The sequence below is a fragment of the Melanerpes formicivorus genome, unplaced genomic scaffold, assembly GCF_026170545.1.
Source record: "Melanerpes formicivorus ecotype bairdi unplaced genomic scaffold, bMelFor1.0.p_v2 SCAF_51, whole genome shotgun sequence".
Taxonomy (NCBI): Eukaryota; Metazoa; Chordata; class Aves; order Piciformes; family Picidae; genus Melanerpes; species Melanerpes formicivorus.
In genome coordinates, this window is record NW_027142403.1 from 3,378,916 (window position 1) to 3,405,116 (window position 26,201).

The 26,201-nt window shown below is 47.0% G+C and overlaps 1 protein-coding gene, 1 long non-coding RNA gene and 9 other non-coding genes across 12 annotated transcripts; 6 read left to right on the forward strand and 5 right to left on the reverse strand.

The window, feature by feature from the left end:
• The first annotated feature begins 470 nt into the window (after nt 1-470).
• On the forward strand, nt 471-20,327 carry TTF2 (transcription termination factor 2). The gene is made up of 23 exons (XM_068160651.1): nt 471-513; nt 634-745; nt 978-1,064; nt 1,144-1,210; nt 1,670-2,605; nt 3,730-3,862; nt 5,023-5,214; nt 5,430-5,587; nt 7,184-7,265; nt 7,548-7,661; nt 8,967-9,117; nt 10,615-10,720; nt 11,238-11,428; nt 12,399-12,552; nt 13,312-13,403; nt 14,394-14,476; nt 14,879-15,018; nt 15,757-15,927; nt 16,496-16,554; nt 17,751-17,904; nt 18,608-18,690; nt 19,103-19,177; nt 19,940-20,327. Exons 1-23 carry the CDS (start codon nt 486-488, stop codon nt 20,082-20,084), a joined length of 3,513 nt encoding a protein of 1,170 aa, XP_068016752.1. The 5' UTR covers nt 471-485; the 3' UTR covers nt 20,085-20,327.
• LOC137452319 (uncharacterized) lies at nt 7,115-26,188 on the reverse strand. 2 transcript variants are annotated; one of them, XR_010990038.1, is made up of 4 exons: nt 25,804-26,188; nt 14,303-14,412; nt 7,330-7,609; nt 7,115-7,227 (listed from the first exon to the last, which is right to left on the reverse strand). It is a non-coding gene; the product is annotated as an uncharacterized lncRNA (long non-coding RNA). The 2 variants fall into 2 exon arrangements; XR_010990037.1 differs by lacking the exon at nt 25,804-26,188 and adding an exon at nt 16,505-17,784.
• TRNAL-CAG (transfer RNA leucine (anticodon CAG)) lies at nt 21,100-21,182 on the forward strand. Its single transcript has one exon. It is a non-coding gene; the product is annotated as a tRNA-Leu (tRNA).
• Nucleotides 21,411-21,484, forward strand: TRNAI-AAU (transfer RNA isoleucine (anticodon AAU)). Its single transcript has one exon. It is a non-coding gene; the product is annotated as a tRNA-Ile (tRNA).
• TRNAT-AGU (transfer RNA threonine (anticodon AGU)) lies at nt 21,876-21,949 on the reverse strand. The gene has a single exon. It is a non-coding gene; the product is annotated as a tRNA-Thr (tRNA).
• On the reverse strand, nt 22,268-22,349 carry TRNAS-AGA (transfer RNA serine (anticodon AGA)). Its single transcript has one exon. It is a non-coding gene; the product is annotated as a tRNA-Ser (tRNA).
• TRNAI-AAU (transfer RNA isoleucine (anticodon AAU)) lies at nt 22,579-22,652 on the forward strand. Its single transcript has one exon. It is a non-coding gene; the product is annotated as a tRNA-Ile (tRNA).
• TRNAH-GUG (transfer RNA histidin (anticodon GUG)) lies at nt 22,939-23,010 on the reverse strand. The gene has a single exon. It is a non-coding gene; the product is annotated as a tRNA-His (tRNA).
• Nucleotides 23,164-23,235, reverse strand: TRNAD-GUC (transfer RNA aspartic acid (anticodon GUC)). The gene has a single exon. It is a non-coding gene; the product is annotated as a tRNA-Asp (tRNA).
• Nucleotides 25,431-25,502, forward strand: TRNAD-GUC (transfer RNA aspartic acid (anticodon GUC)). The gene has a single exon. It is a non-coding gene; the product is annotated as a tRNA-Asp (tRNA).
• On the forward strand, nt 25,938-26,011 carry TRNAI-AAU (transfer RNA isoleucine (anticodon AAU)). The gene has a single exon. It is a non-coding gene; the product is annotated as a tRNA-Ile (tRNA).
• Nucleotides 26,189-26,201: the final 13 nt, after the last annotated feature.

The following is a 26,201-nucleotide window of genomic DNA, read 5'->3' on the forward strand; positions in this document are numbered from 1 at the left end:
TGTACTGAACTAAAGGACTTCACGTGGAACTCTGCTGCCGCAATAAACAGAAGCACTGGTGCCTCACCACCGGGCTGCTTTCCCGTCTGCGGCAGTGCCCGCCACGTCCCCGCAGCAGGTATCGCCTCACGGCCTAAGAGCCTGACAAGGGAGGGTCCCGCTGTGCCCCGAGACCGGGCATCGCCTTAGGGCTGGGCGGAGCGCGGCAGCGGCGGATGGACCACAGGAGAAACCACGCTCTCTTCGCTAGGGCCACGCCCCCCATAGCGTGCGCCAGCCAATGGCCGCTCCGCTTCCTCTTCCCGCCCTTTCTCGCGGCGCTCGAGAACCACCCGCGCGGAGCTGGGGGCGGGCAGTTGGGAATTCAGGGCGCAGGAGCGATTTGTTGTACCCCCCCCCGCCTTGCCCTGTTGTGATTGGGCAAGCCCAAACGCTGCGTAGGATTGGCCAATTTCAAAAGTGGGTGTGGCTGTTGCTACTCAGCGATGGAGGCTGTGCCGTGCAAGAAGCACGGTGAGGGCTGGTCGGCTGTGGAGGTCCCGGTCTACCTCGTTCCCCTCTTTTCTGACCTTCAGGGTCTCGGTCCCGATCTCTGTCTCGGTCTGACTTGTTCCCCTCTTTTCTGCCTATCAGGGTCCCTCTGCTTCCTGAAGACAGGTGTCCGCGATGGTCCCAACCAGGGGAAGAGCTTCTACGTGTGCGGAGCGCAGGGCCCAGCGGTCTGTGACTTCGTGCTACCGGCGCGGTAGGTGCGGGGCTGTGGGGTGGGAGGGCCTTCTGCAGCTCTGGTAAGGGACACACACTGCTCTTCTGAAGGTAGTCCAGTGCTATGTCAGAAGTCGCATAGTTCTGATTTCTTAGAGGTGTAGTCTTGGCAAAGATTGACCCAGTAATTTGTCGCAAGTAATGGTTTTTGCTGTTGCTGTTCATGGAGCAGCCTTTCTTGTCACTATTCTTTGTCTTTTTCCTGTTTTCAGTATTCCTGCTTCTCACTGCTTGATTCATGAGGGATGCATAGTGGAGTTGCAAGTCCTGGTTCAGCTGCAGGACAGAGATGAATACCAGTAAGTTCCTCAAAGTGGAGAATGATCAGAGTTCCTTTACTGATTCCTGCAGTTCAAGTCTTGTTTTATTCTTTGGTAGATTGTTTTACCGATGCCTTAAGAGTAAGGTGAATGGGAAGAAATGGTGTGGAAGTGTCCCATGGCAGGTATGAATGTTTCATTTATACTCATATGATAAGTATTAACTTATTCTAGCATGACTTTTAACTCTTTCTACTGTAATTGTCTTAGAGACTACATAGTGGAGCAGTTTGTATTTTCTAGCTGAAAAGCTATCAGCCTGCTGTCCTCCAGACGAGACTTGTTTTAATCCAAAATTGTGTCAAGTAATCACTGTTATCTATTCTTGAAAGAAGCTTGGGTTTGATTTCTGTCAATCTTCTCTTAAGGTTGATGCAGTGGGAACTTGGGTTTCAAAAAAAGTCCCATGGGAATGGAAAGTAGGAAATCAGCAGTTTTGTTTTCCTTGTACAGTGTGTATCCTGCTCCTGTTAACATGATGGGAAAGATGGTGCTTGCAGGAAATGAAGTCTTGCTTGAGAAGAGTATGTATAGTTGGCAGGCTTTAATAATTTGTACACTGCATTTATTCATACATACTGCAGGATCCAAAAGCTACCAAAGTGTCAAAAACCTTGGGATCTCAGCCCAACACAGCACTTCCCTGCAATCCCAGTGGCCAAAGAAATCCATTCAAAGTGATAGACAAGAACTGTGAACCATCATTCTGGAAACTAAATAAGCAAGGAAATGGAGAGGAAAGTAAAGCAAAGGAAGTAAAAGCAGAGAAAGAAAGTGTGCTGGTGTCATGTAAAGAAAAGAAATCAACTTCTGATCCTTCCAAAGGGAAAGAACCTCTGGAAGGCTTGAAATGGGAAAAGAAGCAGTCCATGGGAAAGAGTGATCCAGACTTTAAGGAGAGCACAGTGGAAGAATCTAAACTTAGTCATTCTGAGGCTTGCAAAGGGAAAAACACACTTTATGAGGAACAGAAACTCCACAACAATAGCAGGGAATGCAGGAAGTCTTCTGAACACTGGGAGAAAGAGCCAGGAGCAAGATCAAAACTCTTTCCACCAGGTCTTGGAAAGCAAAGTACAAGTGGCAACCCTCCAGAGGAAGAGCGGCTTGGAGAGAGAGGTTTAAAAAGCGATGGGGATAAAGAAACCAGAGAGAAAGAACATGCTGGTCAGAAGAATGCAGAAAAGAAACTGCTGTCTGAAGAAGATGCCATTTCCCCAGCAGTACCACAGTTGGTATTGCAGCATGCTGCCCTGAAGGGAGGAGCAGAGGCAGTGACACAAATCAGGGCACAGCTGGGACAGCCTGCTGATAAAATCTCTGTCAGTGACTCTTCAGCTAAAAGTCAACCTGAGAACTCAGCTGGGGGTTTGCAATCAAGAGAGATTCCTTCAGAAAGAACAGGAAAGAGTATGCAGGGGATGTCTTTGCCAGGACCTGCACCATTGCATCGTGTGGGAGGCCCCCAGGATCCTAAAGCTGTTCACAGCCATCTTCTAGTCCAGCTGAAACAGAAGAAGGTAATTTATTGCACCTATTAGACTGTTATGTTGTTCTGTGTTGAGAGTGACTTCCCTTATTTGTGACAGGCACCAGAATATGGCATCCCATCCTGGCAGGACCTCAAAATATTTAGGTGGTGTGGGAAGATGAGGTATGGGAAGGAATTCAGCATAGGCAGAGGCTAGCTGTTTAGCCACATATGAGACAATTGCTCCTAAGGTAATACAACCTTCTGCGTTTGAGGGTGCTCAGGTTTGACCTGCCTGAGGTTGTGTCTGTCTTTTACCCATGCAGTCATCTGTGTAAGATGGAGCAGTGCACAGCCAGCTGAACCTTTCTAATTAGCATGCCTCTTTCTAATGGTCTCTCTTGGCCTCATGGTGTGAGAGTGATCTAACCATAAGTGCTTATGCTAAGATGAAATAAATTATCTGCCTGCTTGCTTTTAAAATAATTGTTAATAACTGTGTTAGTGTTTTGGGGTTTTTTGTTATAAATCCCCCATTTGCCTAGAGTTCCAAATGGAACCTCAAAATTACAGTATCACAGTATCACTAAGGTTGAAAGAGACCTTGAGGATCATCGAGTCCAACCTGTCACCACAGACCTCATGACTAGACCATGGCACCAAGTGCCACGTCCAGTCTCCTCTTGAACACCTCCAGGGATGGTGACTCCACCACCTCCCTGGGCAGCACATTCCAATGACAAATGACTCTCTCAGTGAAGAACTTAGGCTCGAGGTGAGGATAAACTTCCCCTGGACAGTATCACAGTATCACCAAGGTTGGAAGGGACCTTTACAAGTCATGGAAAGAAATGTGCAAGTAGGCTGAACATTAGGTACATTGAGAACTCATGAGATTGTCCAAGACTAGCTCTTCATCCTGTTTCATAAAAAAGGGAAGGCCCTGCATCCTTCCATCTCTTTTTGAGTACCCTGATGGCTGGTTTGCTTTTTCCTAAGAGACTGTTACTCACAATGAGTGGCACTGAAATGCTTTCAGAAACTGCAGAACAGGATCAGAATTGCTGTGGCATGAGTGTGTTTAAACTTCTGACCTGGTGGCTCTCTGCTGGCAGAGAGCTTGGTAAGCACACTCAGGGTTTGAATTCATTTTTTTCTTTCTTCCTTTTGCAGAGTACCTTGGCTACAGTGAACCTACAGAGGCTGCCAGATAAAGGGGAACGGTTATTAAAGCAAGTGCAGGATTTGGAAGCTGCGCTTGATGCTCTGAACATTTCGACAGCAGATGCTACTGAGAAGGGTGGAGGTAATTTGTTATGGTTTGTTTGGTTTGGGTTTTTTCCACCCTAGAACTTTGCAAAACAGTTTGTCTTAGTGTAGTTGTTAATGTTGAGGAAAAATAGCACAACCTTACGTATTGTATGTGCCCTCTGTAAGGTTTGTCTGATGGCTGTGTGTTCAGTATGAAAGTAGTCTGTTGGGATTGACTGAAGATAACAAAAGTTGGTTGCTAAGTATGCTTCTGGGAGGGTATGGACAACTCAAATGTTAGCTCTGAAATGTGGCTGCCCTAAAGTGTTTCCTGTCATGGTTAGGACTATTAGTTCTGTTTCCAGCTTTGGCTGCATGATTGAGGCAGGTGTCTCTCTGAGAACTTGCCAGTGAAGTGTGAACTTCCTTTTTGCTGTATGCAACTAGGCTGCTTATGCCTGGTTTGGGTGCTGTCACTTAATGTTTCAGGTAGCAGATAAAGATAAGCAGCTTTTGCTCTGCCATTCCTGTGAAATGATTTCCTACATCTATTAACTAGTGTGAATCACCTGTGGTAGAGAGGTGTGTTGTAGTTACGTGTATGATCACCTCAACAGGAGAGTTACTCTTGTGATCATGGCATCGATTACAGTGATGACAAGATTCAGTCTGACAGCTCTGGAAACAAGATCTCTAACAAGGAAGCAGTTAATTCCCAAACCACACAACAAGCACTCCAAATGTTTTAAACCATATCTGGTTTTAAGCAAGGAAGACCTTTCCATGAAGGAGAGAAAAGCTCACTAATTCTTGGCCCATTTGTTCTTGGATGTTTTGATAGGTTTTGACACCAAAACGTTGTCTTTAAAAGGAATAAATCCTCTGGGAAGAGTGTGCAGAATTGTCCTTGTGTTTGCACTGTGATCTCAGGTGCAAAATTCCCTGTGTTGGTATAAACTACTCATGCAGGTCTGGGTTGAACTGTGTTGCTTGTCACGTAGGAGCAGGCTCAGGGCATGCATGTTAGTAGTTGCGGTGGCTGGGGTGCTGTGCTAACCTGCTACCCTGCTGTTGTTGTTTGTCACATAGATACAGCTATGTGGGAATATGTTTTCAAGCAGACTTGGAAAAATGAAGGCCCTTCTCTGGCCTGGCATGAAAGGCTCTGAGGTCCATTGTGCAACCTTTTCAACCTGTGATTCTTTTCTTCTTAAGGGGAGGGTGGCACAAGAAGCATCTGTCACGAGGAATCTTTGCCTAACCTGTTTGGCAGGCCAGGGGGTACAAAGCTGACTGCACCTCTGCCACTCCAGGATCCTACAGCAAGCACCTCTTCAGGCTCACACAGCCACCCCTCTGCTGCTGGTACTCTGGGTTCCAGTGAATATTATGGCCACAGTTTTGGAAGTGAGTACAAAAAGACTTTTCATTAAAGAGAGCACTAGGGAGAGCTTTGTGAAATAATCCTGCAGTGTGTCAATATGCCTGAGAGCAGTAAACCTTTTTTCATTAGTCTGAGCTGTGTAGAACCCCACCAGGCATCTGTAACTACTGAAATCCATCTGTGATGAAAGACCTGCTTGAACATCAGTGTTGGAAATTCATCTTGTGTATCTTTCCAGTGCAGTGTGGTGCACAGAATCTATATGGAGGAAGAATGACAGTAGACCGAATCAAGGCTGTGCACAGTGCCATAAGTGAGGCTATTAATCACCTTCACAAATCCCTGGAGTCCTGTCCAACTGAGCAGACAGCAGCTGAAGATCCCTCTGGATTGAAGGTGAGTTGGCAGGGATGGAGGATGTCACGCTGATGAATCAAGTGTTAACCTCTGGGTGGTACCCTAGAGCATCCTGTCCTTTCACACTTTGAAGTGCTTTGCAGGTTTCATCTTGAAAGGATTGCTTTCCCTGCATGAGAGTAGTTCACATGGCTAACACTGACATTCTACCCTCTTGTTGTGATGCCTTCAGAATATTCAGTGCTTCAGAATATTTAGTAGCAGTGCCTCAGCAAAAGCAACAAACCCACAACCATTTGTATGTGAGTGTGAGAACAGAGGCAAGTGTCTAGTGAGGAACAGTCTGAGAAGCTTCTTATTCTCTTCTTCTGGTTTGGTCTCTCAGTGAGCTGTAATAAACAGTGTTTTGATAAAATATTGCAGATGTTTAAGTTCATGGAAGCCCACAGACTCCATCTGTTCTGATCTGCCAAAAAGCAGCTATCAGGCAGGGCAGAACACACAGCTGAGGTTATGTGCAACATGTTGGGAGGCATGTACCTCTACAAGGCCATGTGTTCATGTGTATATGTTGTCACATCCTCTCAGAACCCTTTCAGTGAGGAGAAAGGCCATGAAATGTCCTGTGATGACAGAATGTAGTCCCTTGTTATGTCTTCTAAGAGTTCTTTTAAGACTTCTTGAGAAAAGGAGAAGCATTCTCAATCCCTCTCCAAGACAATGATGCCTGTTGTGAGCAGGGCTCACTTGGGTGGGTTTTCCATCTGAACCATGCCACCTTTACATGTTCTTGGAGTGGTGTGAGGTGCTCAGTTGGTTTGGGCATGAAGCACATGCAAGGCTGATCTGTGGTACTGCTAACCTCTCTGCAGGAGTTGCTTCTCTTGAGTATCTGTGACTGTGTAGGAAAATAACAGGGAGGTAAACTCCTTTCAGTAACACTGGAAAAGAACTTGGGAGTATCAGTTGGTGGAAAAACTTGACATGAGCCAGCAATGGTTGCTTGCAGCCCAGAAGGCAAGCATGTCCTGGGCTGCATCAAAAGAAGTGTGACCAGCAGGATGAGGAAGGTGATTCTGCCACTCTGCTCTTGTGAGAACCCACCTGCAGTGCTGTGTCCAGTTCTGGTGCCCCCCAGCACAAGAAGGACATGGAACTGCTGGAACAGGTCCAGAGAAGGCCACAAAGATGATCAGAGGGTTGGAGCAGCTCTCCTATGGGAACTGGCTGTAAGAGTTGGGGCTCTTTAGCCTGGAGAAGGGACTTTTTACAAAGGGCTTGTAGTGGCAGAATGAGAGGGAATGGATTGAAGCATGAGGAGGGTAGATTTGGTCTGGATGTTAGAAATTCTTTACAGTGAGGATGGTTAGACACCAGAACAGATTGCCCAGGGAGGTTGTGGATGCCCCCTCCCTGGAGGTGTCCAAGGCCAGGTTGGATGAGGCTTTAAGCAGTCTGGTCTAGTGGGAGGTAACCCAGTACATGGCAGGGGGATTGGATCTAGATGGTCTTTAAGGTCCCTTCCAACCCAAACCATTCTATGAACATACAAACTGTAGTAGGCCAGTTAACTGTAAGAGGCAGGAGAGTCAACTTTGCAAGATGTTTCCTTCAAGTCTTCTGTCTCGCCCCCAGGTTCCACTGCTGCTGCACCAAAGGCAGGCGCTCGCGTGGCTGCTCTGGAGAGAGAATCAGAGGCCGTGTGGAGGAATTCTGGGTGAGCAGCAAAGTGGGGTTTGGGGAACATATTTATGGCAGCAACAATTTGGCCTGTAACTTACCTGCAGATGAATAGCTGTTGTTGTGTTGACACGTTGGAGGGGCTTGCTTTTCTGTGCCCTTTTGATCAATTACAGCTATTCACCCATGACTAAGTCAGCCTGAAATGGTCATATGTGTGCTTTTGCCTCCTGGCTGTTTCTGTTGCACTCTTTACATCAGCGTAGATCTGAGCTAGATTTCTGCAGGCCATGGCAACTTCTCTCTGTCTCTTTTCCAGCGGATGACATGGGCTTGGGGAAGACTCTGACAATGATTGCTCTCATTCTGGCCCAGAAGCAGCTGAAGACAGAGGAAAAAAAGGAGACATTAGAAATATGGCTATCCAAATATGGTACAGACATGTTTCTGTCCTACAGCACATACATCACCATGCAGTGACATTTGAAATGCCTAAAGCATTCTAGATTAAGGCCTCATGGAACAGACTCTATCTGTGCTCACTTTCCTTGTGCAGGAAAACTCCATTAGGCTTAAAGTTCACTGCAATTCCCTTGGAAAGCCTTTCTCTTTGGTCTGGTCTGGTCTGGTCTAGTCTAGTCTATTCTATTCGTCATTTGTCCTTCTGTTGGATGTACAGGATTTCCCAACTCATTGTTTTTATTTCCCAACTCCCCACTAGGGAGGGACTTCTCAGGATCTCAGGTAGTGATAGGACTAGGGGGAATGGAATGAAGCTGCAGGTGGGGAGATTCAGACTGGATGTAAGGAAGAAGTTCTTCACCATGAGAGTGGTGAAGCCCTGGAATGGGTTGTCCAGGGAGGTGGTTGAGGCCCCGTCCCTGGAGGTGTTTAAGCCCAGGCTGGATGAGGCTCTGGCCAGGCTGATCTAGTGTGAGGTGTCCCTGCCCAAGGGGGTGGAACTAGATGATCCTTGTGGTCCCTTTCCAACCCTGACTGGTTCTATGATGACTTCATATTGTTTGGGGGGTTATATTTTGTAGAGATTAGTTTCCTGAACCAGTTAAAGCCAACATTTGGTGTTGTGAAAAAAGCTTTGTGTTTTTTTTTTCCAACATATGCAAATATATGCATAGTTTTCATAGCATAAGGACTTGAATTAGTTACTAATCACCTCCCTGTAGCTGATTTTTCTCATATGCACTCTCTTTTTCTCCCCCCATAAGATTACTTTTGTCTGGTCCATATGGATAGGAGATGTTAAGAGTTATTATTTTTTGCTGTCCCCCCAGCCTGTTACTGTTTCCATCCTTATGGAACTGGTTGGACTACTTTTGCCTGTCTTGCCAAATGTTCTGTCTGTCTGCTTGTTCATTCCTCTGTGGTACCAAATGGTAACACTTCAGTCTTCTAGAACAGGGAAGAAGAATTATATGGTACCAAACTCTTAGAGATCAGGGTTAGGTCCTGAATTCTAAGCTTTCATCTTATCCAAAGAAGGCACACAAATACATAGCCTAACTCTATGAGCAGAGATGAAGTGATGTGTTGGTGTGTAATTGGAGTCTTTCCCACCCAGAATTAACAGTCTCCAAGAATGCAATGCAGAGATGTCCACTTCACTAACTGTGCTCAGAGGAAACATGGGCCTGTTAATTGTTTTGAATTGCCAAAACCTTTGTCTTGATTGTCAGCTAATGTGAAGGTATTGAAATCTGTCTGTGATATTTCCCTGCAGAGTCCACTGTCATCCCTTCCTGTAGCACTTTAATCATTTGTCCTGCAACCTTGATCCATCACTGGAAGAAAGAGATTGACAGACATGTAGGCCGTGGCAAACTGAGGGTCTATTTGTACCATGGGTCAAACAGAGATAAACGTGCAGAAGTGTAAGTGCTAGACCATAAGCATGACCAAAGAAAGTCAAATACTGCTTGGCAAGAGAGTGTGTAAATCAGAGTTGAAATTCAGTGGCTGTAGAACGATGGAAGAACCTGAGGGTTCAGAGGGACCTCGACAGACTGGACAGATGGGCAGAGTCCAATGGGATGGCATTCAGCAAGTCCAAGTGCCGAGTGCTGCACTTTGGCTATGGCAACCCCATGCAGAGCTACAGGCTGGGGTCGGAGTGGCTGAGAGCTCCCAAACAGAGAGGGACCTGGGGGTGCTGATTGACAGCTGCCTGAATATGAGCCAGCAGTGTGCCCAGGTGGCCAAAAGGGCCAATGGCATCCTGGCCTGCATTAGGAATAGTGTGGCCAGCAGGAGCAGGGAGGTCATTGTGCCCCTGGACTCTGCACTGGTTAGGCCACACCTTGAGTCCTGTGTCCAGTTCTGGGGCCCTCAGTTTAAGAAGGACATCAAAACACTTGAACGTGTCCAGAGAAGGGCAACAAGGCTGGGGAGAGGCCTTGAGCACAGCCCTGTGAGGAGAAGCTGAGGGAGCTGGGGTTGTTTAGCCTGGAGAAGAGGAGGCTCAGGGGAGGCCTCATTGCCCTCTACAACTACCTGAAAGGTGGCTGTAGCCAGGAAGGGGTTGGTCTCTTCTCCCAGGCAACCAACACCAGAACAAGAGGACACAGTCTCAAGCTGTGCCAGGGGAGGTTTAGGCTGGAGGTGAGAAGGAAATTCTTCACCAAGCGAGTCATTCGTCATTGGAATGTGCTGCCCAGGGAGGTGGTGGAGTCACCGTCCCTGGAGGTGTTCAAGAGGGGATTGGACGTGGCACTTGGTGCCATGGTCTAGTCATGGGGTCTGTGTTGATAGGTTGGACTCAATGATCCTCGAGGTCTCTTCCAACCTTAGTCATACTGTGATACTGTGAAATGTGGGAATATGGAAGATAGAGAAGGTCAAGCTGCTGTCTGCTCTCAAGGTAGCAAAATCGTTATGGCCTGTACCCATGCTGGGTGGTTCTGGTGCAAGCTGATCCTGATGGGGAAAATAAAAAGGTGCCTTATTCTCAATGCCATTTCTTTCTTGCAGAGATTGTCAGTGGCCATTTCCTTGCTTGTTCTTTGTGGTTGTATTTGACTTTTGTAGGTATAGATTAAAAAAAAATGAGTAAAAAGTTTTCTGCACCACTTTAGACCCTGCTGAGTATTTCTAGGTGCCAGATTTTAAGCAGTGTTCATCTTGCATGGTGTGCATTCCATGCCACTGGCTTTTAGTACCTTCTTGAGCTTACTTTGTTGACATTCAGTATCCATAAAATGGGGACAATGTGTCCTTCCTGTTTGACTGCTCTGAAGCTCAGTTTTCTGTAAAACTCTGCATTTTAGCTCTCCTAGAACTGTGTTGTTCTGGGACCTTCAGCATGCATTATGTCTGCCTTGCAAAATTCCTTATTTGTTCTTGCTCCTGATCACTACTTTCCCTTTCTGCAGGCTCACTGGATATGATGTTGTTGTCACAACCTACAGCCTTGTCTGCAAGGAGGTTCCCACGAGCAAAGGGGAGGGGGAAGTCCCTGCTGAGGACCATGATGTGGAGGTGAGAAGCCATGTTGTTGATAGAGGGTTGCCTTAGTATTTTGTTTCAAGGCATTACAAGCCATTATGTCTTTGAATACAGAATTAACCAGGTTGGAAGAGACCTTCAAGATCATCAAGTCCAACCTATCACCCAACATCATGTAATCAACTAAACCATAGCACCAAGGTGTGGCCTAACCAGTGCTGATTACAGGGCAGAATGACTTCCCTGCTCTTGTTGGCCACACTATTCCTGATACTGGCCAGGATGCTGTTAGCCTTCTTGGCCATCTGGGCACACTGCTGGCTCATGTTCATATCTGTCAACCAGTACCCCCAGGTCCCTTTTCACCTGGCTGTTCCCCAGCCACTCTGTTCCCAGCCTGCAGCTGGTTTTTTACAGGGAAAAAAATTTGCCTGAGGCTCATTAGAGAGTCTGGTAAGGTTATTACTGTTACTCTGAGTTATACCTCAGAAGTGATTACTCTGCTTAGGGTTAAGCAGTCTCAAGGTTATTGCTCTGCTTTTTCTTTCAGAGTGGGTCATCTCCCTGTTCCCCTCTGCTCAGGGTAGCTTGGGCTCGAATCATACTGGATGAAGCTCACAACATTAAAAACCCAAAGGTTCAGACCTCCATAGCTGTGTGCAAACTGAGAGCCAGTGCCAGATGGGCTGTCAGTGGGACACCAATTCAGAACAACTTACTGGACATGTACTCTCTCCTAAGGTGAGCTGGCTGCACATGAACACATGGACAGGGCTCTTAATTCCAGTAACAACTCCTTGATAAGTGCTGAAGCTGTTTCTAAGTTTGAGAGGCTCCTAGGATATGTGGGGTAGTGTGACCAGTTGCATTAACGCTTCAGACACTGGATTGCAAAGGCTTCAGCTGAGGCACTGCAAAAGGCTGACCATGTGTGGAAGCTGTTCTGCTTCCACAGAGGACAGTTAAGATATGACAGAATATATCAGTTTGGAAGAGACCTCAAAGATCACCCAGTGCAACCCATGACCCAGCACTGCAGGGTCAACACTAAACTGTGTCCCTAAGCAGCAGGTGCACGTGTGATGCACCAGGGATGGTGATGCCACTGCTGCCCTGGGCAGACCCCAGGAAACCACTCTATTTCCACACACCCAATTTTAACAAACAGAAGACTTGCACAATAATCCTTGTTCCTCCTCCCAGGGTGGTCTGGGAGGACCTTTTCAAAGAGTATTGTGCTACAAAGGCATTGCAGGAAAAGGTGGAAACTTCAGCTTCTCTAAACAAATGATAGGTTGAACTCTGCCTCTCATTGCCATGGGGGAAAAGATGATGTAGGATGCTGGAGAACCAGAGACACCTTGGACTCAAAATTAATTCTGGGTCATTTAAATTAATTTTCAAGTAAGGGCTATGGGATTTTGAAATAACAAATGGCAAGTGCCCTTGGTGTGCTGGTGATTGAGTTGGCATGATCTAACAGGAAGTGATGGGTACAGAATCAGAAAGGAGCTTTCACTCTGTTAGTGATGGTAGGATTTTGAGCAAGCAAGTTATCAACACTGGAACACTGGAAGTGTTTTACTGCTCCCAGCAGCGACAGCATTTGGAAATGGTTTGGTTTGGATAGCAAAGAATTTGGTTGTTCTGGTCATTCAAGAGCAATTGAAGAGCTCTGCTTGGTAAGAAGTCTCCTTCTTGCCTGTTGTAGGTTTCTACGTTGCTCTCCTTTTGATGAGTACAAGGTGTGGAAGTACCAGGTAGATAACAACACAAAGAAAGGAGGAGAGAGGCTGCGCCTGTTAACCAGGAGCCTCTTGCTACGGAGAACTAAGGACCAGCTGGATTCATCTGGCAAGCCCTTGGTAAGAGCTGCATCCTCCACAACTGGACAATCATTCTGTTTTGCTTGCACCAGCCAGTTAGGTATTTACATGGGTGAATTTGTTAATGAGTGGGTTTTCTTGTGTGCTGCACTCTTTGAGCAGGAGGAGCCCGTGGGATGCTTTGGTGGCTTATCCAGAAAGCAGAAATGTACAGAATAATTAAACCTTTTAGTTATGCAGGCAAGAATGTTGAGTATGCAACTAGATGTTCACTTAGTGGAAAGTTAGCCTTAGCCTAGGTCCACAAGCTAGCTTACATCCCTGAGAATCAAAGGTGCTTTGTATCCAGTGTATCTGGTGCCTGCTGGGGCATTGGCTTTCTGCATTACATTTCGACTTTACAAAGAGGCTTAAGCTGAGCATTAGGTCAGTGGTGTGTCTGTAAGCCTTTAAAAGGTGGTGTTTTGGTGTACTGTCTGATTCTGAATCTGGAACTGTGAAGCTGCTTCTACAGGGCAATAAATGAATCCCTCCACAGTAGTTCTGCAGCAGCCCATACTTAATTACTCTTGCCTTTTGTGGTAGGATGATTGGGAATAAAGATTTGTATCTCAAGTGTGAACCAGGTTACTTAGAGTACCTGTGTTGTGTCCTAATTGTATTAATACAAATAACAGATGAATAAATAGCTACCTTCTGAGACTCAGAATACTGAGTTAAATTTGGAATGCTGATATTCATGTTTCTGCATAAGGTTTTTGCATTGGATACAACTGGGTTTGTGTATTTTCACTTCAGGTACCTCTACCCCAGCGCAGCACACAGTTGCATCAGTTAAAACTTTCAGCAGAGGAGCAGTCTGTGTACAATGTGCTCTTTGCAAGATCCAGGTATGAATGTGGCTATAGGGCATTTTGTGGCTTGCTTTCTTACTGATAAGAGAAAAACAGAGACATCCATTTGAAAGGGCTTTGGGGCAAATTCCTGTTGATTTCTTTACTTTCTGACAACCTGTCAAACATGGTAAAACTCATTTCTTTTCTCCCATGTGCTCATGCCATGTATGAGCTTTGTTTTCTAATCTGATTTCCAAACTCCAAAGACATGGAATACAGAATTAACCAGGTCAGAAAAGACTCCCAAGATCATCAAGTCCAACCTATCACCCAACACCATCTAATCAACTAAACCACGGCACCAAGCACTCCATCCAGTCTCTTTAAACACTTCAGTGATGGTGACTCCACCACCTCCCTGGGCAGCACATTCCATGGAGTTGCAAGAGTGATTCTTAAGTAATGATGGTTTAATGGTAGCTTAGCAGTAATGGTGGGGTTGTGAGCTCTAGGCAAGCAGTTGGTCATGATCTCAAAGGTTTCTTGCAACCTCAACAGTTCTATAATTGTATGTGCCAGCACCTGCAAAGGAGAGTATGATCATCTTTGCTCAGTGATCTTTATACAGAAATTAATCAGAAATGATGCTGGCCTCTCCAGATGGCTGTAACACAAGCCAGTGGAACTTGATGTTCTGTTAGGATCTCCTTCCACAGTGTTGCTGTAGAGAGTCTGCCTTCCTTTTAAATGCACGTTTAAAGATGTCCTTCTGTTATGAACACTCCTATCTGTTGAGCCCTGGCCCCTGTTATTCTCCAGGTATTCCAATAAGTAGACTTGGTTCCTGGTGTGTTTTCCAAAGTGGATCCTGATTTTGACCCTACTGAAATTAAACAGAGCTGGGGTGTTTTGTGAGAATTTTGTGATGAAAAGTTTAATGAAATCTTCCATACCTTAATGCATCATCAGCTTGCTTGTTAAGCTCAGGTACCTCCAGCCTTTTTTCCAGCTGTAAATCCCACAGCCTTTTTCTTGTTTTCCCAGGTCAACACTACAATCCTACCTAAAGAGACAAGAGCAGAAAAATGAAAGCAGAGAGTGTGCTGGTGGTAACCCATTTGAGAGAGGTTTGAGCACCCCTTCCCTGAAAATATTTGCAGAAGTTACTTTTAAGTGCACAGTTTAAGGAGGGGAAACAGACCTGGAAAATGCTCCCCTAATGTTAGGAAGAATTCTGCCACAGCATTCTAAAAGTCTGGGCAAATCCCTTAACCTTCCTGGGTATAAAATTCCTTTCTGAAATAAAGATCTAATTGCTTGGAGAAGAGATGTCAGTATTAGTGTAAGGTGTGGGACTCCTGAGTTGTGGTTGTTGCCTGGTTTGGGGTATTTTATTGAAGATTTGATGGTTTCCTATGCTAAATTAGGTATTTGCTTGCCTATTGGGGCCTGTCTTGTTTTGATGAAAGTGGGCAGTGCTTGGAGATGCCTCCAAGAGCTCTTCACATTTTGTCTTCCTTCCTTGGCAGTTGCACAAGAGTTTGGCCTCAGCCAAAAGGAAATTCTAGCAGGCTCCCAAAGTGCCTCCCAGGTCTCCAGCACTGTCCACGTCTTGTCCATCCTGTTGAGGCTCCGTCAGTGCTGCTGCCATCTCTCCTTGCTGAAAGTGGTAACTGCCTTGGCTGGTAGTGGTGTGGGGTTCTTTCTTGTGGCAGTTCTTAAAAGTGTGTGTGTAATTTAACAGACTTTGTAACACCCTTGCATCTCTCAGCTGGAGCTGTATGAATTGAGCCATTTTTAGGACTCTGGCCATCTGTTAAACCTCTTGGAACGTAAACCACACACTTCACAGTGCAAGGTTCCCCAGCATGACCTGTGTGCCAGCTGTGTCTCTGGAAATACCTTTATTCATATTTATAAAAGATGATTTGAATGGCACAAGTCCTGATCTTAACCTAGTCTTGAAAAGTGCACAAGACCACTGTAACCTGTTTCAGAGGCTTGTGCATCGGAGAGCTTTGTGTCTTTGAAGCTGCTTTGCATGAATTAAACATCTTTCAGAAGTTCTTTGCTCTGTCATATGAAGGAGCTGCAGACACTAAGGGAACAAGCAGGGATTTATCTTCTAACATCTTTAGTCCTGTGGGAGGGAGAAATGCTATGGGAGGGAGAATTTGGTGAGACTGAACCACAGAAAATGTCTGAGCTTGCATGATTTCCCTACTCTGCCCCTTCTTAGGGCAAAAGAAAGGGCAAAAGGGACTGTTGGGCTGACCCAGTAGTGTTTTTCCATTGTTCTTCTTGCATAACAGTGTCCTTCAAACCCTCTGTTCTCAGCAGGCATTGTGCAGAATGTGGATCAGTACTGAATTTGATCTCATGTTTGTATTTTATTGCTTGTTTGCAGGCTTTGGACCAAGTTAACTTGAACAATGAAGGCCTTTCCCTCTCCATTGAGGAACAACTTAGTGCTTTGACCTTGTCTGAGCTCCAGGCTTCTGATTCCAAGTCAACAGTCTACCTCAATGGCACAGCTTTTAAAACAGATCTCTTTGAAACCACCAGGGAGAGCACCAAGGTACTCATGCTGTGATTTTTGTGATCTTCCTTGAGAAGCTTAGATTTCAGCACTTGACCTTTCAACTTACTAATGAGTTGTCACATCTTGGTAATTGCCAATTAGGCTAAGTTGGCAATTCAGATAAAATCAGGTGATTTTATTGATAGCCTAGGGAACCCCTTTGGGGAAGACTTCAGTTTCAGCAGGTGTTGATGGAGACTTCTAATGAAGCTGAGAACCTAGTCTAATAAAGTGAGAATGTGATTGCTTATAACCTGTCAGTGAAAATCTGTAGCATTGGATTCAGACAAGTTCAGCAAAGCATGCACATGAGAGCATGGTGCTTGTGAAAGAGCCAGGAGACCTGGGATGACAGCAGGAGGAGAGGTGGCAATATAAGCTGCTTCTGTTTTCCATGGTGAAAGCATTCTTACTAATGGTTATGAAACTATCTTGAAAGTCTGAGCCCAAAGGAAATTCCAATTGAAGAGTTTCTTTTGGTCACTTCCTATTCTAGTGAAGGCTAGCCAAGCATCACTTGAGTTATGACAGCAAGAAGACTTAACCTTGGTTTTTTGTCTTGCAGATAGCTCACCTCTTGTCTGAACTGAAAACGATTCAGAGTCACTCAGAGTGTCAGAAAAGGTTAGTGACCATGTCTTTGTCTTCAGTCATAGTGATAAAGAATCTCAAGATGTCTCTTGATAGCAGGAGAAATAATTTACACCAAATGAATACCAATCTCCTGGTATGGTAACATAGTGGCAATGCTGCTGCAGCTGAAAGCTGATTGTGGGGGACAAAATCTGAAATGCAAGAGAGTAATTTAAGTAAATTATAAATATAGTACATAGTGAAGATAGGTGAATGTGTGAGGAGTCTCAGGCCTGGGTGAAATTGGATTGTGCTGAGAAATACTTGCAAACACAAACACCACCACTGCCCCCCCAGTCCTCTCCTCCCCACAACAGGAAAAAAAAGGCAAACAAAGTTCTGGTTAAAACTCTTTAACATTTTGAGATCAAGGAATATCCTGATCAGAGGACTTAAGTGTTGCTGATGTCCTGTGGCTCTCACTATGCCAGTTCTGTGTCTTTACCCTCCACCAGACTGCACTATTACAGGATTTTCTGCTTGTTTTTGCAAACCAATGTAGAACACACTCACAGGTGTGGCTGTGAAGTAGTTAAACATGCATAGCTATGCTGGGAGTAGATTGGAAGGGGAAGTCCTGTTCTTGAGCAACTCCAGGGTTGCACCATATGTCGAAAGCTTTTTGTCAAAGTCTTGTTCAAAAAGCATTCCCCCTGTAAGAATGGCAGCACCAACATTGGTTTTGTCTTCTGTCAAAGAGTTGCCAAACAAATGATTGTCTCCCAGACTGTTTAATCTGCAAGGTGAAGGGAGTGAGTGGCCCAGGGGAATCTGAGTTTGGTGTTCTTAATTGATTCACTTTGCAGGAAAAGCTCAGCATTGTGCTTGGTAGTGATCTAGTGTGAGGTGTCCCTAGCCATGGCAGGGGGGTTGGAACTGGATGATCTTTGAGGTGCCTTGCAACCCTGGCAATTCTGTGATTCTGTAGGTGACAATGTAGAAGCCAGAAATAGAGGTGAAAGCTATGGGATCATTTGTTCGAAGATTCTTGGGTATTAGCCTTCCACAGCAGGTTCTACCACTGCACCTGCAGCTGAAACTGTTTCTGAAGTGGAAAGAGACTTGGCTCCAGTGTGCAGTGAGGAAGAGTGCCTAAATCATTGCCTCCTGTTGGGTGAGACTGCAATAATGAAACTGTTCCAGCACACACACAGAACTTGGTCTAACTCCCATATCTCTCTTTGCAGTGTTGTTGTCTCTCAGTGGACGAGTATGCTGAAAGTTGTGGCTGTGCACCTCCAGCGTCTAGGGCTGAAGTATGCAACAGTGGATGGCTCTGTCAATCCTAAAGAAAGAATGGACGTGGTAGAGGAGTTCAATAACAATCCCAAAGGGCCTCAGGTATGCAGTTAGTGCAGGGCAACATTGAGAAGCACTGCTGTGAGCTGTGATGGCTGACTTTGATATGTTCAAATGTGAGTTTGCAACCAGAAGAGTAACATGGAAAGCATGTTGGTCATTTCCAGTTCATGCTTTTGCATTGGCAGATGTTTCTTTCTGTCTATTGCCTGCTTGCCAAGGAGCCTGTGAGACTTGACTGCTGTTTTTCAATACATCAGATACTTCTCACCAGACTAAGCTTTCTGAGAGGATGACAGCTGAATCTGAATGAGGCTGAAGTTGACAAGGGCCTCTCTCACCCTGATAGAAAGATAGGAAGATGGGGTTTGGGGCAAGAGAAATCAGGTTTGCACACATACACAATGAAGTGACCTCATGTGACTTCCGCTTTCAAGTTGTTGAGTTCAAGGGGAGGTGGCAGGGTGGTGGTATTGAAATACTGGTGAGCTACTCTGTATTGGCCCTTGTTCAAAATAGCTTCCAGCATGAAATTTTGGTCAAGGAAAGGAATCTTGCCAGATTTCTAAAAAGACCTCTAAATCCAAATTAATTGTTCATAGTTATTATGCTTTCATCTGGGCTTTGATGCTCCCATAATTGAGGCAGGACAGACTGTCTTTTCAGAGGATGGATCTGTGACTGGAAGGCAAGGATGAATTTTCTGGAAACAAGCTCCTTAATGTAGCTATCTTTTTCTTTGAAGATAATGTTGGTCTCGTTGCTGGCTGGAGGTGTTGGCCTGAACTTGACTGGAGGAAACCACCTCTTTCTCCTCGACATGCACTGGTAAAGAGAAATGCAAGCTCCATCTTGGAAGACAGAGGGCACACTGCTTGCTTTCTTTCCATGTGTGCTGTGTCTGATACAGCTGGGTCAGGAGGGGAGTATTTAGCTGTAAGGAAGGACTAGTGATCATTTGGGGCTACATGGATCAGTGGTGTGGTTCATGCAGCTGACTGTGTGGAGTTGTAGCACACTCCTACCAAGGACAAAGGGAAATACGGTCAGGGTGAACACTGATAATCAAGCTAGGAAACCTAAGGTAACCTAGGAACACTTGTTGTTCTACAGTGGAAGAAAATGGGATGCTCTGGAGGTGGGCAAATGGGTCATACACAAACACTTCAGTATGTCAGTTACTCCTGAACACAAGCCCTTAAGCTGATGGGGGGTTGTGTTACTTTTTATTGCCTTGCAGGAATCCCGCACTTGAGGATCAGGCGTGTGACCGCATTTACAGAGTGGGGCAACAGAAGGATGTCGTGATACACAGGTCAGGACTTCCCTTAGCAGCAAAGGAGGCTGCTGCTGCTTAACTTACTCTCTGGCTTTAGTTGATGAGACAAGGCCTTGGTTTGAGGCTTTTTTCCTTAAATCTAGGAACAAGGTTTAACAGTGGGATTGGCATTTGGGCACTGAGATGGAAAGATTTTTCATGTCTATTGTCTGAATGTTGTTGTCCTGATAGCTATCAGTGGCTTATTGCTCTTCAGCCTGTGGTGGCTGAGTGTCCCTTTCATTCCTGAGAACATTTCAGGCACCAAACCATTTCTCTTCTCTTACTGAGTGGAGGTTTTTCACTGTGCTCCCCAAGTCTGGACCTTTCTAATATCACTAACATAAACACACATGGAGCACTTGAAAGAAGTGAAAAAGTTGGCTTTTAGAAAAAGCATCTGTAATTGTGAGCACTAAATGTTGCACAGCAAATTCAAAGGGCCTGGAATCTAAAATACTGCTTTGTGTACAATTCTTGTAGTACAGTACAGGCCATAAGTTATCAATCATTGCAGGATTTTGCCACAGAATTAATGCTGCTTCAGATGACCAGAGCTGAGGCTGAAAGGACATTGTTTAACTGTCACAATATCTGGATGTGAGAGCACCTGTTTGCTGTGTACAGGTGTGTTTTGGCTGTCATGCAATAGGCTGTTAACTTTTAAGTGAGGCAAGTCTCTGGAAATCTACTATAATGCTGGCATGTTTTCCCAGCAGCTGAGATGAAATGTGTTGGTTTGTTTGGGTTGTTTTTCAGGTTTGTCTGTGCAGGAACAGTAGAAGACAAGATCCTACAGCTCCAGAAGAGGAAGAAAGTTCTCGCTCAGCAGGTGCTGCAAGGCAAAGGGGAGACCTTTGCTAAGCTAACTCTGGCTGACCTCAAAATCCTCTTTGACATCTAACTGCAATACACAACAGAAAGTGCTTTTTATACCTACAAGTAACTGCAGGTTTCAACGAGGAGCTGCTGGTTTAAGGTGGTTCTTTATTTTGAACAAATAACTACCTTTTTTTAATAGCTCTTCCTGAAACAGAAGTTATCAACTTCAGGAATTTGGACACATGATCTAATTTCAGTATTGTGACTTTATTAGCCTTGTTAGTTGTTGTTTTAAGACACTTAAGTAAATATTAAAAATGCATTTGGCTATTTCTTGGTGTTCTGTTTGTGCTGTTTGGATAGAAAACTTGCCCTTCAGGATAGAAATAGCACGGGCATAAGCGAAACGACAAGACAGAAGCATGAGGTAGGAAGCTTCAGAGGTTGAGGGGTGAGGTGGAATGGGCATGAAGGTTGGGGAAGAAATGAGCACAATGCTATGGGAAGACTGAACTGTATAAATAACACAGTTGCAGAATTATTAACACAATTAAGGGGGGTGGAATACTTCACTTTCACTTCTGTTCCTTAGACAGAAAAAGTTCTAACTGAAGAAGCATTTATCTGCCCTGCTCAAGATACTTATTCAAGAAGGGAAGTAGATTTGTGTTACGTTCCCATGAAACAAAAACTGAATTTCTGATGGCAGTTCCATTTTCTTTCTGTTAGTGTAAAGTTTCACTGGTGCAAACTTCTGAGTGTATAGACTATTTTTCCCTAGAAGAGACTCCCGATTTTTTAGTAGTAGATGAGCTGCAAGTCCTTAATTAATGGCTTGTATTTTGTTTTCTACCAGAAGGGGTATGTGCAGGTGAGTGTTTCTAGGTAGCCAGGGATTTTTTAACTGGTAGTACATCTTCCCTGCTTCCGTCGCCCTCTGCTGTGTGCGAACAGAGTGTACTATCAGCAAGTTTGCTGTTGACACAAAAGTGCCTGCTAGTACAACAGGCTGGGTATGGGGTTAGGGGCTGTGTGAACAACGGCTGACTGGCAGCAGGGCACAGCCGAATTGGGCCAGCTGAGACGTGTTTTCAACAGTCAGGATGGCCGAGCGGTCTAAGGCGCTGCGTTCAGGTCGCAGTCTCCCCTGGAGGCGTGGGTTCGAATCCCACTCCTGACAAGTTTTGTTTTTCGGTCTTTGCGTTTCTCGGTGCTGTTTTTGACGGCCAATAACGGCAGTGTTTAACGAGGCCCTACCGCTGTCGTTTAGGCACTGCGGCAAGTGGAAGAGAAAGCTGAGCAGGGACGTGCGTGGTGCACACATATTGGTGTCTGCTCTTTTAGTTACTGGACTCTCCGCTCGGGTTATGCCCGTGATAAGTGGCTCTGAAAACCCCTAAAACAACGGGGCCGGTTAGCTCAGTTGGTTAGAGCGTGGTGCTAATAACGCCAAGGTCGCGGGTTCGATCCCCGTACGGGCCAATGCCGAACGTTTTTGAGTCACAGTCCGTTTCCCGGATGTTTGGTTTCCCTCAGCTTCCGTTTTGCTGAGGAGCGCAGGTCGCGGTGCCGTTTCCTGCCGCGGAAGAGAAACACGGAAGAAAGCTCGGAGTGGGTAAAACGGTCCTTATGGAGTCACCTCCAGCCCCCTGTGCTTCAGCTACTAAGCAGGCTCAAAAATTGCGGCTGCAAGCTTGTCCTGGTCAGCCGATCTGTTTCTCGGGGTTCAGGAGGTCCGAGGAGAGAAAGTGTATAAAGAATCGGTGTTGGCAGGAGCGCCCGCCACGAGACCCGCGCCTGACGCGGGCTCTGGCTCCTTAGCCGCAGTCGAGCTCCTCTAAAATGAGTAGGTGAGGAGCCTACTGGGGGGCAGAGGCACCGCTGGGATTCGAACCCAGGATCTCCTGTTTACTAGACAGGCGCTTTAACCAGCTAAGCCACGGCGCCGGGCGGACCGTGGTGAACCCCGCCTCACTCTGCCCAAAAGGGCGGGGACGCTGCCGGAGTGCCCTGTTCCTGGGGTCAGCCCCTCCCTGCGGGGGAGTGGGTGGCGTTAAGAGCGCCCGCTGTAAGCTGCGCATCCCGACAAGCGCTTCGGTGTTCTGTCGTCTTCGTTTTTAGTAGTGGTGAAAGCGTCTACGATGTGAGAAAGGGGAGGGGAAAAAAAAAAAAAAACAAACCAAAAGCAGTCAAAAACCTCAAACACTGTGAGCGAATGAGGGGCACCGGCGGGAGAAGGATATTCGGGAGCGGGAAAAGAAACTACGTAGTCGGCAGGATTCGAACCTGCGCGGGGTGACCCCAATGGATTTCTAGTCCATCGCCTTAACCACTCGGCCACGACTACCGCGTGGTGCTGTGTTTTGGGTCCCCGCTTTTTACAACTCACGGCCGCCATTCTTTCCCGCCTTTTCTACTCACGCGCCCCTGGCGACCCGGACACGGCGCCACCCTGCCTCGAGCCGCCACAGCTGGGCAGTTGCGGCGGGGAAGGGACGTGGTGCAGCCCCCACGCGCGGCCGCACAGGAAGCCGCTGATAGGCTGCTGACTGACGCCGTGAATAGCACGTTATGGGGGCCGGTTAGCTCAGTTGGTTAGAGCGTGGTGCTAATAACGCCAAGGTCGCGGGTTCGATCCCCGTACGGGCCAGGTGTATCTTTTTGAAGAGTTTGTTTATTTTTTTTCCCCCGGTATTTTGCGTGGGAAAGACCCTTTTGTAGCGCACGTGTCTCTGGCGCACCCAGAAGCAGAGGGCAAACAAAACAGAGCACCGCAGGCCGCGCTCCAGCCTCGCCATAACGCCGCTTCCACATGCGTCGCAGCCCCCGGGGAGGAGGCGGGCGGGATACCAACGGCCGGTCGCTGTCGCGGCGCTCACGGACACCGACGCGGGGAGGAAAGTGAGGGGAGTGGAATTTTCCATAAAAATTGTTCCTGCCGTGACTCGGATTCGAACCGAGGTTGCTGCGGCCACAACGCAGAGTACTGACCACTATACGATCACGGCGACTCAGCGCCCGGCGCCACCGCCGCGCATGCAGGTACGCGCCGCAGTTGCGTCTGTCCAGCGTGAGTACCGGCGACAGGGGGCTAGTAGGAGCCGTGCTAAGGGGGGGTAAAAACCTCCGACGGCACCGTGTTAGCAAAACAGCATCAGCGCCTCCCCGTCGGGGAATCGAACCCCGGTCTCCCGCGTGACAGGCGGGGATACTCACCACTATACTAACGAGGAGCGAGCTACGGGTAGTGGTGCCCGGCACTGGCCCAAAGGGCGGGGAAGTGCCTTCACCAAACGAGTGGGGCAAGCAGTCTCTCAAAGCTCTGGATGTGACCGAGCTGTTTCGAGTTGCGAAGGGCGCTGAGATGAGGCACCTGCGATCTGCTTACTTTCCTCAGAGTGTGCAAATGGATTTTGAAGTGAATCCTGCTTCATGGCATGGTGAGGCTAAGACGGAACGCACGCCCTCCACCCCCGCAGCCTGTCGGATCACAGACTGCATCTAACGCTCTGGTTTTGTTAATGTATTTTATGGTAGACGGTGGTATTTGCAAAGGAAAAGATGACTGAGGAACTCGGCACTCCCACCGATAGTTTGTGAAGCCAAGGGCGTGGAATTTGATGAAGTCCTCCTCCTTTACAACGTTTTCATTGGCTCAGTGGTACTTGACCTATTTTCTGCATTTTTATTTGACGCGTGGCTTTCCAGCTGGGGAAGGGTTCGCACTTTCCTCTGCGGACAGGGGGGTTTAGCACAGTAGAAAGCAGGACTTAGCACAGGCTTAGGAAACGAGCCCGGTCTGTCTTCCCTTCGCGGTGCGTTTTTCTTCAGACCGTCTGTTGTGAGAGCCCTGAGGTTCCCACCGCAGCGAGCGCACATGCCCCTGCGCTAACAACCGCGGGCCCAAGCCTCACCCCAGCCTTCAGGTACGGTGACTGAGAGAAAGACACACAAGAGACTCAGGAAGTTTCTTGTGTCATGCTTCTATTCTGGCGCCTGACACAGGTAGAATAACTTGACACAGAACTACAGCTCTGTGGCATTTCATACACATGCCACGAAGGTAAATATAAAGAAGAAAAAATCCTGTAGAAAGACAAAACTTCAGAGATCTGTTTACTAGAAATAAAATTATTAACTCACATATTCTGACACAGAATAGAATAGAATTAACAAGGATGGAAAAGACCTTTGAGATCATCAAGTCCAACCTATCATCCAATACTATCTAATCAACTAACCATGGCACCAAGCACCCCATCAAGTCTCCTCCTAAACACCTCCAGGGATGGTGACTCCACCACCTCTCTGGGCAGCACATTCCAATGGCCAATCACTCTTTCTGTGAAGAACTTCTTCCTGACCTCCAGCCTAAACCTCCCCTGGTGCAGCTTGAGACTGTGTCCTCTTGTTCTGGTGCTGGTTGCCTGGGAGAAGAGACCAACCCCCACCTGGCCACAACCTCCCTTCAGGTAGTTGTAGACAGCAATAAGGTCTCCTTTGAGCCTCCTCTTCTCCAGGTTGAGCAACCCTAGGCTCCCTCAGCCTCTCCTCATAGGGTTTGTGCTCCAAACCCCTCACCAGCTTTGTTGCCCTGACTAGCATGTTGCATTTTGACTATAATTAATGTTGAAATTGTGTTTAATGACAAGTACCACCACTGAAATTATAACCCACTCCCATCCCCTTTCTTAGTCTGGACTGTGGAATCAGGATTTTATAAAATAAAAAAACCTCATTATCTCTGAGGGCACAATCAACAGAAGTTATTTTCCTAATTAAAATTAGGGATCCCTACTTGAAAGAATTTATGGGATGGTAATTCTTAAGTTTTATATATCTTCAAGAGGTGGGCTTGTTTCTATGGATTTATATTGTTTGTCCAGGGTGGGTTAACATCACTCAAAGACCTGTGTGCCTTCAGAGAGTTTTGGGCAAACTTTTATACAAAAAGTTATCTGTCTATAATGACAGAGGTCCAGGTGCTTCCTATCTATATAAAGCTTATCTAGCTAAAAAGAGCAGAACTATACATATCATGCAGGTGTCCTTTATCTTATACAAAAGAGCATCTTCTCCAAGACTAACAGAAGTGAATCACTGACAAATCCTGTTACTCCTTATCTATCCAAAGGCTGTCTGCCAGCCCCTCTCCCCCTCCCTGCATTCCAGCATTTCAGCTAACAAGCGGAAAATTCTTATTAACTCTGTTATCTGTTAGTGAGCATTTTCTGTTCAGCACGGCCCCCCGCCTGCTACCTGGCCAGGCGATAGCAGCTGCTGTGGCGGCGCATCACTCTTCACCCTGTGCTGGGACCTGGAAAAGTGCCTCGTATCGCCACTCCGCTCACCCCCTGCCCGTGCCCATCCCCGTGCTCCCCATAGGTGATTGTTGGGGTGCGGCAGATGGGATCCCGCGTTATCTCGTTCCTCGTTAGTATAGTGGTGAGTATCCCCGCCTGTCACGCGGGAGACCGGGGTTCGATTCCCCGACGGGGAGGAGGCTGCTCTTTTTACGCCTGAGAGGAGCTTCTGCACCTCCCCCTGCCGCCGGAGCCCCGGTCGTGGCGAGGAATACGATCTGGAGCTGCTCCGGAGCGGAATGGACGGGAAAACTGAAGCCAGTAAGCGTCCCCGTCGAGCTGCTCCGTGACGCCGGTAATCGCCGCTCGCGGACCCGAGGAGCCAAGGAGGACAACAAAACCCACCGCCCCTCTCCCCCGCCCAGATCTGAAAAATCTCCGTTTTCTCAGTTTTTGCCCCCCCGCTAAACGCCCGCGGTGCTCTGCAGAGCTCCTTACCGTGTCCCGCCGCGGCGGTCTCTGCAAAGAGCGGGCTCGGAGCACCTCCCAGCAGTGGCACCACTTCCAACGTCAGCACAGCGTGCCCCCTGGAGCCGCTGAGCCTCGGGCGCTCAAAATCACCACTCCAACAAGGCCGGTTAGCTCAGTTGGTTAGAGCGTGGTGCTAATAACGCCAAGGTCGCGGGTTCGATCCCCGTACGGGCCATTCACTTTTTGGAGAACACCGCTCGCTTGTGTTTTTAGTACTCTGTTTTCCAATAAATGTAACATGGAAAGAAACTTAGCACCCACAAAAGGGACACTTGACTTCGGCGATTAAAAGGCAGCCGTTTTGGAGGAGCTGCTCTGTACACTGTGTGGAGTCCTGGGCAACTGCGACATGTATGCTGGAAACC

Bases quoted from the DNA above. Each gene is read 5' to 3' on its own strand.
- TTF2 (XM_068160651.1), top strand. From the start codon at position 486: ATGGAGGCTGTGCCGTGCAAGAAGCACG. The intron at 10,721-11,237 runs GTGAGAAGCCAT...TTTTTCTTTCAG, and splicing joins CTGAGGACCATGATGTGGAG to AGTGGGTCATCTCCCTGTTC. The intron at 18,691-19,102 runs GTAAAGAGAAAT...ATTGCCTTGCAG, and splicing joins TTTCTCCTCGACATGCACTG to GAATCCCGCACTTGAGGATC.